Source organism: Saccopteryx bilineata, chromosome 2, assembly GCF_036850765.1.
Source record: "Saccopteryx bilineata isolate mSacBil1 chromosome 2, mSacBil1_pri_phased_curated, whole genome shotgun sequence".
Lineage (NCBI taxonomy): Eukaryota > Metazoa > Chordata > Mammalia > Chiroptera > Emballonuridae > Saccopteryx > Saccopteryx bilineata.
This window is the reverse complement of record NC_089491.1, coordinates 17,477,093-17,491,294: the sequence shown is the minus strand read 5'-3', so window position 1 is coordinate 17,491,294 and position 14,202 is coordinate 17,477,093. Positions and strand designations below refer to the sequence as shown.

The following is a 14,202-nucleotide window of genomic DNA, read 5'->3' as shown; positions in this document are numbered from 1 at the left end:
CTCCCTCCCCGTTCACATGTTGAAATCCTAACCCTCCCCCTCCCATGACCTCAGGAGGTAGTAGTACTTTGAGATAGGGTCTTTAAAAAGGTAGTGAAGGTAAAATAAGGTCAAATGGGCAGGCCCTCATCCAATGTGACTGGTGTCCTTCTAAAAGGAAATCAGGACACAGGCACACAGAGGGAAGACCATGTGAAGAGGCAGGGAGAGGATGACCATCTATCAGCCCAGGGAGAACCTGCAAAGTAATCAACCCTGCTGACACCATGGTCTCAGGCTCATAGCAGAACTCTGTGAAAAAAATAAATTTCTGTTGTTTAAGCCACCCAATTTGTGATCTTTGGTCACGGCCGCTCAAGGAAACTCATAGGCAGTAAGTGAGCAGGACTAAAACTTTGTGGGAAAGCCGCCATCCTAGACAGGTACAGAGACTGCTTAACCAGTCTGATTACTTTCCCAGCTTTGCTAGCACTGAGGTCAGATGACTTAGCTGGGATGACTGCCAGCTTCCTCTTGCTGTTACTCCAGCCACTGGTCTGCAGACGTCTTCCCCTAACTTCCCCTCTTGAGACAGGGGAGATAAAGATCAGAGAAACAGAAGTCCAGAATGCTAAGGTTGCCACTCTCAGTTCCTCCTGCCACTTAGCAGAGGGCTGCTTTGAATACAGAAATTGTCGTGGGGCACTGAGCAAGGAGCGAAGAGACCAGCGCTTCGGAGGCTGCTGGGCAGGCAGTCACAGCGCGTCCTGCGTTCGCAGGGCCGGCTCTGCTCACAGAGAATGCCGGGATGACGCCTCCCACCCGCCTGGCTGGGACTCTGATCCCAGCCATGGCCTTTCTCTCCTGCCTGAGACCTGAGAGCTGGGAACCCTGTGTGCAGGTACGTGTCCCGGGTCCGATCACCTCCTGTGCACTTTGTTTCACTTCTGAAAAAAACCCTGCTTTCTGCCTAGAATTTCCCACTGTGGGCTCTGGTTAGTTTCATTTCCAAAAAGGAGTCAAATTACCTTCAACTCTGGAGAAGCCACAGGGACCAAATAATTCATGGCTATAAGGCACTTACGGGCAGCCCGTGGGGTCATGTCCCATTTAGGACTTTCGGTCAGATAGACCTGCTTAAAAAAATCACTGTTCTTGGGCTTCTGGGCTGTGCGATCTGAAGAAGTTATTACACCTCTCTGAGAGCAGTAGTTCTCACAGCTATAAAAGAATGATCATACTTCCTACTATGATCGGGACTTGTAAGAAGGCTGCTTCCTCGCATTTCTTTCTGCTGGTGGTCTGTACTCAGCTGCAAGTAGTCACTTTGCCCCCTCTCCATCTTAGGAAGATTTTTTGTTGTTGTTGTTGTTTCTGAATAGGAAAAGCTTTCTAAGTGGATTTCATTCTTCTGAAGCTAATCATAGTTCTCTCCAAAGGGCGAGAAGAAAAGAGACTTAAAAAAATAAAATAAAAAGGAGAAAGAGAGAAAGAGAGAGACTAAAGAGAGGAAGGGAAAAAGAGAGAAAAATAAGTGGAATGTCAGCTAATGCAATGGTTCCTTTTCTCTGTGAAACACCCACCAGCTGGTGTGCAATCACATTCATGGTGGATCTCGTTCGCAGGGCTGCTTTGGAAGCCCAGGATAGAACCAGAGAGCCAAGACATCGTCCTGGGATTCAGGGTGTGTCGGGGTTGGAAACTCAACAGAAGCACAGCCAGCCGGAGTCCTGGAATTTAAGGACACAGGGGTAAATAGAGGACTTTAATATGTAACAAAGATGAATCTGTTATTGCAGAGTCCTCTACTTCCCCAATTCCCTACCCTCAGTCCTACACTTGTCCTCTCCGTGACTCCCTTGCTGTTAGGTTAATGGCAAGAGATCCACCAATCAGGGTCGCCCCAGGATGAAATCACACCAACTTCCTGCCCGTCCCCTTCCTCATGCCTTGTATTCTCTCCCCGCCCATCCCTGGTCCTCAGTTCTCCTGGCCTTGACTCTTGAACAATTACCGATCTTTTGACTGCATAGCGCCCTTCCTTCAATCCACTCTGCATATTTTTCCTCGTTGTTTGTTTGTTTGTTGTTGTTGTTTTCCTGAGGCTTGTTCCTAACAAATCACCCTCTTTAAAAACATAATAGCTCTTCATTGCTATTAGGACTGTTTCCTAGCACCAGGCCTTTGACTGGCTGTTTCCTCTAGCTAGAATGCTTTTTCCCAGGTCAGTGCTGCCCAATGGTAGTGGCAGGTGGACCACACGGTAGTATTTAAATTTAAATAATAAATATAACTAACTAAATTTTAACTAATTAAATTTAAAACATAGTTTTTTTTAAACCCAGTATATTCAAAGTATTATTTCAAAATGTAATTCAAACTATTAATAAGAAATTTTACATTCTTTCTTTGGTACTAAGTATATATTTTATAGTGACCATACATCTCAGGTTAGCCTATCCACATTTCTCATGCTCAGTGTCCTTGGGTGGCTGACTAGTAGCTACTATGTTGAAAAGGGCAGCCCTAGATGTTTGTATGGCTTAACTCCTTACATTATTCAGATCTCTGCTTAAGAGTCACCTCCTCCAGGCAGTCTTCTTTGATCACCTCATGTAGAGATTCCCACCCCATATTTGCCTCTAATCTTTTGTGCTGCTTTATTTTCTATAACACTCCAATTATACATATATGTTATAGATATATATTATATGTATATTTTATACATATATATTTGTTTAGTTTTTTCCTTTTAAATAAAATTTTTAAGAGGGCAAGGTCATTGCTGGTTTTATTTACCACTATATCTCAGTTCCAAACATCCAGCAGTTGCACAATTTCTATGTACTGAATGATTTCAAAGTCTCGCCACAAGACAAAGTATACGGAAGGATCCTTCTCCGGCACCGGCTTTCCCTGGGGCTCAGGGTTTCAGCACTCCCTCCATGTGTCAGCTAATGATATGAACTAGCTTTTCATCCCTCCTCACTTGCACTGCTCTCTCCTCCTCCCTCTTTCCATGTATCCAGATCTTGCTCATCCTTTTCAAGACCCACCTTGAAACCTTCTCTTTCTCTATACCCTTCTACCACACCTGGATGCAAAATTGATCAAACTGTCTTTTCTAAAACCGGAGGAGACACGTCCTAAGTCTGGTTGAACGGCCCTTCTCAGTAGTGTGAGCTGTGCTCCCATTTAAACCCCTGTTCCAGACAGTGAGCTCACGGAAGTCTGCAGCCACATCACCTTGGTCTTTGTGCTGCCCAACACACTAACCAGAAAATGCCTGCAACCGGGATCTACACAAACCTTCATTCAATCAGCAATTCGTTGAACATTTATTGAACAAATACTTATTAAGCATCGGCCATTCTCCAGGCACTATTCTGAGGGCTGGAGACATGGCAGAGAGCAAGACCACTGAACCTTATAATCTAGTACGGGAGATGAATAGCCCGCATGGGACAATCGCACAGACAACATGTTAGATGGTGCTACTTCCTGTGAGGAAGGATGAAAGAGGGTATGCGAAGAGTGCTGGCACCAGCCTCTATTGTGTGGTCTGTGAGGCTCCTATTAAGGATAAGGTTTAAGCAGACATGGAAATAAAGTGAGGACTTGCTTGTAGGGCCTGGGAGACTTTATGTGTATTCTTTTATCTCCCTGAATTCTTCTTTAAAAAGTTTATTTGAAGATTAAAGTATAGAATGTAAGAAATATGCTGGTATAGAGTAAGGAATTAGTAACAACTAATAAAAGTAAATGTTAACATTTATTGATCATTTAACTGTAACAGGCTTTGAGATAATCTCTTTTAAATACCTTACCTCATTTAATCCTTTCAACAGGATCTATTGGTGTTAAACAGCAGAAAGCCGAAATTATATGGATTAAGCAAGACATTTTATTCCAGCAGCGATTTTCAACCTTTTTCATTTCATGGCACACATAAACTAGTTACTATAATTCTGCAGCACACCAAAAAACACAGGTTTTACTGATCTGACCAAAAAAAAGGTATAATTTTGATTCTTTCACAGCAGATGGCTATTGTTGTATTGGCGACTGTTGGTTTTTTATTTGACAATCGAAGGGGAAAAGATCAGTGCCCCTGACTAAACAGGTATCGCACGTTTCTAAAATTCTTGTGACACACTGGTTAAAAATTGCTATGTTAGATAGAGAAATCAGGGAATTCAGAAATTAAGTGAAATTTTAGAGAACAAGGCTTACGAAGAATTTGGGGGAAACTATAATAGGAACCAACACAGGAAGCAAGGCGGCATAAAGGACCTGACATTATTTACTAGGGTCTAGAACTGGAGTCCATGCCTTCCAACTTGTCCCCCCCCACCCCATTTCTGTGTCACCTGCTCAAAGTTCAGTAAGTCAAGGGAGAGACAGAATTGACCAAAAGTGGGCTATGACTAAGAAAGGTCTGGACACCTTGACTGGCAGTCTCCCCTGGCTGTATACAATGGGTGAGGGGTTACTTAGAAAACAAAATCTTGCCCTAAATCACATGAAAACGCTAATATGAGCCTGACCTGTGGTGGCGCAGTGGATAAAGCGTCGATCTGGAAATGCTGAGGTCACCGATTCAAAACCCTGGGCTTGCCTGGTCAAGTCACATATGGGAGTTGATGCTTCCTGCTCTTCCTTTCTCTTTCTCTCTCTCTCTCTCTCTCTCTCTCTCTCTCTCTCTCTCTCTCTCCTCTCTAAAATGAATAAATAAAGTCTTTAAACAAATAAAAAGAGTTCATAAAAAAAAAGAAAAAGAGCTAATGTGAATCCCCAAGGTTTTAGACTCCCAAGCCTTAGTTCTTCACCACCAGACTCTACTGCTTCTTGCTAAATGCTGCAATTATTATAGTAGAGATTATAATATTGGTTTTATGGTAGCTGTTCTTTTCTTTTTAATCTAGAGTAAAATGTTTTATAAGTATAAAGTGAATACAAAATGGGTGAGTGGATGGATGGGTGGGTTGATGGATGGGTGGATGAGTGGGTGGGTGGATGGATGGATTGGTAGGTGAATAGATGGGTGGATGGGGTTTGGGAGGTGAATGGGTGGGTAGGTGGGTGGATAGATAGATGAGTAAATGGATAGGTGAGTGGGTGGATGGGTGGGTGGATGGATGGATGGATGGATCTATTGATCGATGGATCAATGGATAGATGGATCAATGGATGGAGGTTGACTGGCCACTGTGCTTATACTAGAGGCTTCTCAGATTCTGGCTTAGAGGAGGGAAAGGTATATTGAGGTACAAGTGGTGCCTGCAGGAAGACACTACGTCTAATGTATGATTATTGCAGGTGGTTCCAAACACTACTTACCAGTGCATGGATCTGAATCTCTACAAAATCCCTGATAACATCCCCACATCAACTAAGAACCTGGACCTGAGCTTTAACCCCCTGAGACGTTTAGGCAGCCATAGCTTCTCCAAATTCTCAGAACTGCAGGTGTTGGATTTATCCAGGTAATGAATGAGCTTTTAGACACTGCTATAAGGTAAAATGTTCATTATTCTATCATTTCATTCACTTATTCATTCACTCATTCAACAGATGTCTTACTTGCCATATAACTTGGGCAAGCTACCTGCCATCTCTTATTCTCAGTTTCACAGGTAAGATCTGTGAAATGAGAGAGTTTCTAAGGATAATTCTATCTTTAATTGATTCAAACTCTTTCATCACCAGATATTATGAGTCCTGCTCTATGTTGTATACTCTACTATGAAACAAGACTATATTGATATATAACATTCAACTTTAGCTATTAAAGAGGACATACCTACTTGAAAGAGTTAATGTGTTAAAATCTTGAGCATATAATAGACATTCAACAAATATTACTGATTTTGATTTTGGATTTTGAAGCTGAGATAAGGATAGTAATATATAACAGTAGAGATAAGCTATGTGTAAATTAGAGGCAACATGTATTTTTCAGAGGAGAGGTCTTCTCTGCACTCAGTAGTCCAGACAGATTTCATGAACTGTGTGGGGATCAAATAATGTTTGGAATATTGAAAATGAAGTAGAGGATAGGCAATTAGGAAGATAAAAGTAACTAAGGAGAAAGATGATAAGATCAAAGGGAAACATCTGCTGTGGGTAGTGAACAATGGCTAAGATTTCTTTTCTGATGCAGGGGATATATCATTCTTTAGGACAGGTCAAGTTAGCATTATTATTTGGGATGGGGCGTCTGAATCTTAATATTGGCTAGAGGCCTTATTAAAAAAAGTAATGAACCATTTTTAGATAGTGGACTAGATAATGAACCATATTCTCTGAAACAGTTTGTGAAAAATAGAGAAACATTTTTCATACGGCTTTTTATTATAGAAAGTCCTAATAAAGACTAACAGCATAGTATGAAAGTACTTTTCTAGAGTAGATATTTCTGCAGAAGAGTGAGCATCTGATGTTTTGTATGGTATCTTGGATACTGATAAGAGTATAACGAAGCAAGAATTGGGCATTTTAACGGCAATGGTGTAGTTTTTAGATCCCCATGGGGTCAAAAGACCTGAGCCAGCTCATTCCACAACATTTATAGCCATGTGGCCTGAAGCATGTCTCTTCACCCCCCTGAATCTCAGTTTTCACATCAGTGAAACAGAAATGATGAAATTTACCCCACAGGGTTAAATGTGATAATGAATGTTGACATGCTATATATATTAAAAACCTTACTAAAGAAGACTTTATAAATATAAAGTATTATTATTATTATAGCATTTCATTACTTTCTAAACTTCAGTTTTATCATTAAGAATTTTGTCAAGAACTATATCAAGGTAGACAGACCAACCCTCTCCCTTTTTAAAACAAGTAGTGTCCCTTATAATTAATCTTTGATCCATCACCTACCCGACAGAGTTCCCTCAGAGGCCTTAAATATGTGCTCAGAGAGAGATTAGCCAGTAGGAGATTCTGAATTAGGGCAAGGACAAGCAATAGTATAACAGGTAATTCTCCTCCTATTCCTATTACTTTATAATTTTCACATACAGTAACTCAACTAGTTCTCTAAGGATGCTTTGTGATGGACCAGGAAGCCTTTCTTTCTCATAGAAACATATATATATATATTCTTTTTATAGACCAGGAAACTGAGGCATGGAGAGTTTAAATAATTTACCTACATTTATGTATCTTTCTGGCAGCAGACCAGAGATTCAACTTCACATTTCCTGCTTCCAAGTTAAATGTTTTCTCCATCTTAGTACTCTGCTTCTCTAGAGTGATGAGCACCCTTTGATGAGACAGGGACATGGCAAAACTCTTCTAGTCTTGCCTGATGCCTAGAATAATATGTATGCATGTGTGTGTGTGTGTGTGTGTGTGTGTGTGTGTGTGTGTGTGTGTGTATATATATATATATATATGATTATGGGCTATAAAGTCATATAACTGAAAGCAACTTGAAAAATAATCATTTTTAACTGACTCATTTAGAAATGTGATGACTTAGGCCCAGAAGGAAAAAGAAGCTTCCAAGAGAACACAGCACAAAAGGACAAGCAGAGACCCCAGCCCCCGATGTCCTGGCCCTGTCTTCCATTGTCCTTCCTACTGCACCCACTAACTTCTATCCAGTTATCAATCAATAACAACCACAATAATTAAAGCTAGAACTTCAATGCTTTTATTTTTCATGAACGCTTCTGAAGGGAGCAGGGCAAGTGGGAACATTATAAACATAATTCAGTTTCGACTAGGAAAGGCCTCATTTACAAACCAACTGGCAGGCATGTGCCGTGCTAGCAAGAGGTGACCATTAGGTCACTTACTGTTTGCCAACTGGAAGAAGGCCGTGTCTCTAGGACACCTCCAGGAAACATGGTTTATAGAGTGGCTTCCACTTCACTTGGGGTAGCATTCAAAACCATTTTTCTGGCCTGAAAACCGCAGTTCTTACTGGCTCTTCTGTATCAGCTGTTCTGCTCACGTCCTTCTCTTGTTCATCTACTCAGCTTTCAAATTTCAACGTCAGTGTTCTCAGAGAAGCCTGCTCTGATCCCCCTTGTCTAAGGCTGCTCCCTGTGTGTGAATGAACTCTCATAATAGAATTTTCTCCCACAAAACTCACCCCTATCACTTGTATCTGTGACAACCACAGCTTTTTGTCAACACTAACGGCATCTTGTGACACTGAGGTGGGAGTTCTTATATCTTTGAAATTGACATTCACTGGTTGTTTATCCTGCCTAACTGCTAACAACTATCTGTATCAGCTGTCGCAATCAGACGTATGATCGCAATGACCCGAGGCAGGAACGTTGATCCAGGGCCGTGACACACTCTGCCAGCCAGCCGTAACCGTCTTTCTGTGCCCCAGTTATTGATCGTTAACTGGTTCCCTTCGGATGGCTGTGCTGTCTCTGCTCAGCATGTGTGCCTAGTGCGATGAAAAGAGCTCATCCCTGTGGTTCGTCCGATGGTACCCCAGCGGGGAAGCTCTTCCTTGCTCATGCCCTCATCAGCCTGTTGGATATCTTTGTCTGTGTGCAGTCACATGGCACATCAAAGTTGTGTGTGAAGGGCTGTTTCTTTCTTTCTTTTTTTTTTTAATTTTTATTTTAGGCTTTCTATTATTCATCAGAAACATATAATCTGTATCTGTTTTTCCCATAGGTGTGAAATTCAGATGATTGAAGATAATGCATATCAAGGCCTAGAGCACCTCTCCACCTTGATATTGACGGGAAACCCTATCCACAGCTTTGCCACGGAAGCCTTTTCTGGACTGTCAAGTTTACAGGTGCTGGTGGCTGTGGAGATAAATCTACCGTCTCTGAAGGCCTTGCCCATTGGACATCTGAAATCGTTGAAGGAGCTCAATGTGGCTCACAATCTTATTAATGAATTCCACTTACCTGAGTATTTTTCTCACCTGCCTAACCTGGAACTCTTAGACCTTTCCAATAACAAGATCCGACGTATTGATCGTAAAGGCTTGCAGGTTCTCCACCAAATGCCCCCATGCAAACTCTCTTTAGACTTGTCCCTCAATCCTTTAGACTTTATCCAACCAGAGGCCTTTGAAAATATTCATCTCCATGAACTGACTTTGAGAAATACTTTTAACAGTACAGCTGTAATGAAAACTTGTATTCAAGGTCTGGCTGGTTTAACCATCAAACGGCTGGTTCTGGGAGAATTTAAGAATGAAAGGAACATGGATAGTGTTGATGAACGTGCCCTGGAGGGACTGTGCCATTTGACCATTGAAGAATTCCGAATAGCACACTTTGATGACTTCTCAGAGGGCGCTCTTTACTCTTTAAGTTGTTTGGCAAATGTTTCTAAAATTTCTCTGGTCTCGTTGAATTTGAAGAGTCTAGAAGGCCCCCCTAAAGATTTCAGATGGCAGTCCTTAACATTGGTTGATTGTGGACTGGAACATTTCCCCACATTGGATCTGGCCTTTCTCCGAAAGTTTGTTTTCACTGCCAACAAACGCGTGACCACTTTTACTGATGTTAATCTACCAAACCTTGAGTTTCTAGACCTCAGTAGAAACGGGCTCAGTTTCAAGAGTTGCTGTTCTGACAGGGATTTTGGGACAACCAGACTAAAACACTTAGATCTGAGCTTCAATGATGTCATTACCATGGGTTCAAACTTCTTGAATTTAGAGCAGCTAGAACACCTCGATTTCCAGCATTCCAATTTAAAACAGGCCAGTGACTTTTCAGTATTCCTATCACTCAGAAACCTGGTTTACCTTGATATTTCTTACACAAACACCCGAGTTGTCTTCCATGCCATCTTCAACGGCTTGTTCAGCCTCCAAGTCTTGAAAATGGCTGGCAACTATTTTCAGGATGACTTCCTTCCAAATATCTTCACAGATCTGACTAACTTGACCTTCCTGGACCTCTCTAAGTGTCAATTGAAATGCGTGTCCCAGGACGCATTTGGCTCTCTCCTTAAACTTCGGTTTCTGAATATGAGTCACAACAATCTCTTGTCCTTGGATATACTTCCTTATAAAGATCTCTCCCTTCAGGTCCTGGATTACAGTTTTAACCATATAGTGGCCGCCAAGAGGCAAGACCTACAACACTTCCCAAGTAGTGTATCTTCCTTAAACCTGACTCAGAATGACTTTTCCTGTGCTTGTGAACACCTGAGTTTCCTGCAGTGGGTCCAGGACCACAGGCACCTCTTGGTGGGAGCTGAGAAAATGGTGTGCGCGAAACCGTTAGACAGGCAGGGTATGCCTGTGCTCAGTTTTAGAAACGCCACCTGTCAGATGAGCAAGACGATCATCGGCGTGTCGGTTCTCAGTGTAGTTGTGGTGTCTGTGGTAGCAATTCTGGTCTATAAGTTCTATTTCCACCTGATGCTTCTGGCTGGCTGCAAAAGGTACGGCAAAGGCGAGAGCACCTACGATGCCTTTGTGATCTACTCGAGCCAGGATGAGGACTGGGTGAGGAATGAGTTGGTAAAGAACCTGGAGGAAGGGGTGCCCCATTTTCACCTCTGCCTTCACTACAGGGACTTTATTCCTGGTGTGGCCATCGCTGCCAACATCATCCAGGAAGGTTTCCACAAAAGCCGGAAAGTGATTGTTGTCGTGTCCCGGCATTTCATCCAGAGCCGATGGTGCCTCTTTGAGTATGAGATTGCCCAGACCTGGCAGTTTCTGAGCAGTCATGCGGGCATCATCTTCATCGTCCTACAGAAGGTGGAGAAGTCCCTGCTCCGGCAGCAGGTGGAGCTGTATCGCCTTCTCAGCAGGAACACTTACCTGGAGTGGGAGGACAGTGTCCTGGGGAGGCACATCTTCTGGAGACGACTCAGGAAAGCCCTGCTGGATGGTAAACCATGGAGTCCGGAAGAAATAGCGGATGCAGAGAGCAGCCAGCAAGAAGCAACAGCCTCTACCTGACGAGCAAACACGCCTCGGGTGCTTCTTGCCCAGGTGGACCCAATACTCGTTCGGTTAGCTCGTATTCAGTTCTGCAATCTGGCAGGCATTGCACGAAGGGAACGCGATTCAGAGGCACACAGGAGACACGGGAGTTTACAGTGCAAAGGGAATACACACTGTGCTAAAATGGACAACCTCCAGGTGTATGTTTCAGCCAACTCACTAAGGCGTTCATTACAGGAAAATTCAACTCAAATCTTACATCTTATAATTGAATTATAACTAAGAGACTGGCCCTGGTGACATCAGAAAAGGACATAATTCTTTTTCTGTGTCTTATGAATGGAAAGTACCTCACATTTTATGTTTTGACCACTTTAAACCAAAGCAGTTGTGGTGGTTTCAACTAAATTGGGCCTTGGCTCACTTTTCCATTTTCTCTTGACTACATTTAAATTCTATGTGATACAGTGGCCAAGACATAAAAACAACCAAAGTGTCCCTCAATAGAGGACTGGATAAAGATGTGTTACATCTATACCATGGAATACTACTCAGCCATAAGAAATGATGACATATTGCCATTCATGGCAACATGGATGGACCTTGAGAACACTATGCAGAAAAAGCTAAGAACTGTATGATTTCACACATAGGAGAGATATAGAACTGAGACTGCTGGACACAGATAAAAGTGGTTACCAGAGGGAGGGGGTATGAGGAGAGGCGTAAGGAGGGACAAATATATGGTGATGGAAAATTATTTGACTTTGAGTGATTGGCACACAGTGCAATCAACAGTTCAAATGCTACAGAGATGTTTACCTGAAACCCATGTACTCTTATTGATCAATGTCATCCCATTCAATTTAATTTCTAAAAATAAAAATACAATACAGCAAACGTTTAAAAAAATAAATTTTATTGGATGACTTGAGGTTAAAGCCTTGCAGGAATTTTCTTAAAGAAACCTGATTAACACATATTCACAAATATCCTGGTCATTTTTTTTTTTAGCCTATTCTATTTATTAACTAAGAGTCCCTGATATATTTTTGTTTTTATAAATTCAGTTCTCATTTTACATGTCTTCTCTATAAACCTAGATCATCAATAAGGTTGTTCCTGACATTCTGGGAATATCCATCTTTTACCACTATCTTTTAAGCAAATATGTAAAATATAGTCTTGTCACTTTGTCACTTGTTGTCATCCTAAAATGTATTGCCTACTCAGTTATGACTGTCATAAAGGTAGCATTGAAATAATTTGATGGAAAGTGGCACTTATTGTAATGGAGGAGAGAAGTTTGACTTCTTAGTCTCTTAATGAGCAATCTGGGCTAGAGGAAGGGCAAGGGATGGGAGGCCTTCCGGAGCTCAGCTCCTCTTGAGGATCCCAGAAACACTGGGGCGGACACAACCAAGGTCCCCAGATGACAAGAGTTAAAGTAGAAGCTTCTCTTCTACCTCCAATGAGTGTTGTTTGATGAAACAGCAAGTCCCTCAGGGGATTGTGACATGATTCAAGGTGCGGAGCACACGTTGCTTCTTCCTGTTAGTTTACAGCCCATGACCACACTTACGAAAGAATAGATGTTCTCGTGGAGAAAATACGTTCCTGAGGTTACTGTGGGTCATGGTCAGGAGAGTTCTCAGAAAAGCACACTCACCCAGCTTCCCTAGAATGGTGCATTCAGAGAAAGCAATTAGGACATTTGGCAGATACAGTCGTCCAAAACTGGAACTATGGTCACACGTGTGTATGGCTGAGCGTTTCAAGGGTGTACTTTGGTCTGAGCATGGTTGGAGGTGCTGAACATGCCTGGGTGTGTTTCTAGATCTTAATGGACTCGTGAAAGTGAAATCATGTATTTGTGCACACGACTCGATGTGTTCTTGGCTGTGTCTGTGCATATGAAGAACATGTATATTTGTGGGATCCTGTCAAGGGGAAAGGTGTGTCTTTCATGTGGCTATCTATAGCTGTTTGAGTTCTGTTCTTGTGTTTGTGCCTGTGTTAGATTCCGAGTAGCCTGATGGTCTGTCTCTGTGTATGTCCAGGCTATATGTGAGTGTGCTCGGGCTCATATATGAGTGTGTGTTCTGCATATGTGTTTTAGCCTAAGCACGTCCACAGGACATCAAGGAGCAAACTCAAAGTACAGCTGTGTACTTGCCTCCCTCCTAGTAGCCCCTTCTTCCAGATGGGAACGGAAGGTAAGGCAGACAAAGAAAGGAAAGAAAGAATGAGACAGAAGAAAAAAGGGAAGAAAGAGGAAAGTCAGGCCTAGGGACAGGTTTTTTAATCCATGTAAATTCTCTGGATTAAAGACACATGAAGGGAAGACTAGAGAGGGATCAACATAATGAGAAAGCTATAAATTTGTACGGTAACCTACAACTTGGAACACACTGCCACAGTTATAATCACATCTGACTCTCTTGTTATCCAGGTGAAGCAGCAGACTGAGACTTAGTTTCCCTGCTTTGCTGATGTAAAACCTGATGCCCAGGGGAGAAAACATGTCGGTAGGCCCTAGAATAAACAACGGGCCAGGCTAGCTTTTGGGCAGCCAGCCTTCTCAGGGCAGCTTCCTTTCCACTATGCCTCGCTGCTCCACGCAGAAAGCCGGCAAATGAGAAGTGAAACCACTGCAGTTCGTTGTGTGGTTGATGCTTGTCAAGGGTTTCTCACTGAAACCATGAATCATTAGGCAAATGCATATGCATATTTATACACACACACACACACACACACACACACACACACACTGAATGATTTATAACACATTCCGTGAAGGACGTGAGGGAGATTCAACCATAGGATACATGGACAATAAATTTAATCAACAAGAACTAGAAAATCTTGACAAAGAACACAAAGAGGAAAGAAAGACACCAAAGAGTAAGTTTTCGCTTTTTGTTAGAATGGGACTCGTTCCCATTCTAACTCCAGAGACGGTTTTGGATAGCTGGATAGTGTGGCTTTTAGAGACAGCCAAAATTCACAGTCCCGTTTCCCATGCATGCCTTGGGCTGGCTTCACTTCTCTGAACATCTACTTAACTCACATATAAAAAGAGGGTGGACTATTACTCTGTAAAGCTGCTCTAAGTATTTCACATAAGCTATGTCTCATACAAGGTACATGATTTGTGTGGTGAGTAATCCTCTGGGACTTCGTAAAGAAGTCACAGGGAGAAATGGTTGACTGATCTTTTCAATCACAGCGTTTTATCAATGGTTGTTTACCCAACCTGTGGGACCACAGGAGGCCAGTAACTGTAATCAGACCATTTCTTTCTGACTTGGCTTCCCTCA

The 14,202-nt window shown here is 42.3% G+C and overlaps 1 protein-coding gene across 4 annotated transcripts; it reads left to right on the top strand.

Moving 5' to 3' along the window:
- Positions 1-370: 370 nt before the first annotated feature.
- Positions 371-11,823, top strand: TLR4 (toll like receptor 4). Of its 4 annotated transcripts, none has more exons than XM_066256382.1 (3): positions 371-880; positions 5,299-5,465; positions 8,635-11,823. In XM_066256382.1, exons 1-3 carry the CDS (start codon positions 788-790, stop codon positions 10,895-10,897), a joined length of 2,523 nt encoding a protein of 840 aa, XP_066112479.1. In that variant the 5' UTR covers positions 371-787; the 3' UTR covers positions 10,898-11,823. The 4 variants fall into 4 exon arrangements, with proteins under 4 accessions (XP_066112479.1, XP_066112482.1, XP_066112481.1 ...); XM_066256384.1 differs by lacking the exon at positions 371-880 and adding an exon at positions 1,637-1,730; XM_066256385.1 differs by lacking the exon at positions 5,299-5,465 and having other exon boundaries at positions 372-880.
- Positions 11,824-14,202: the final 2,379 nt, after the last annotated feature.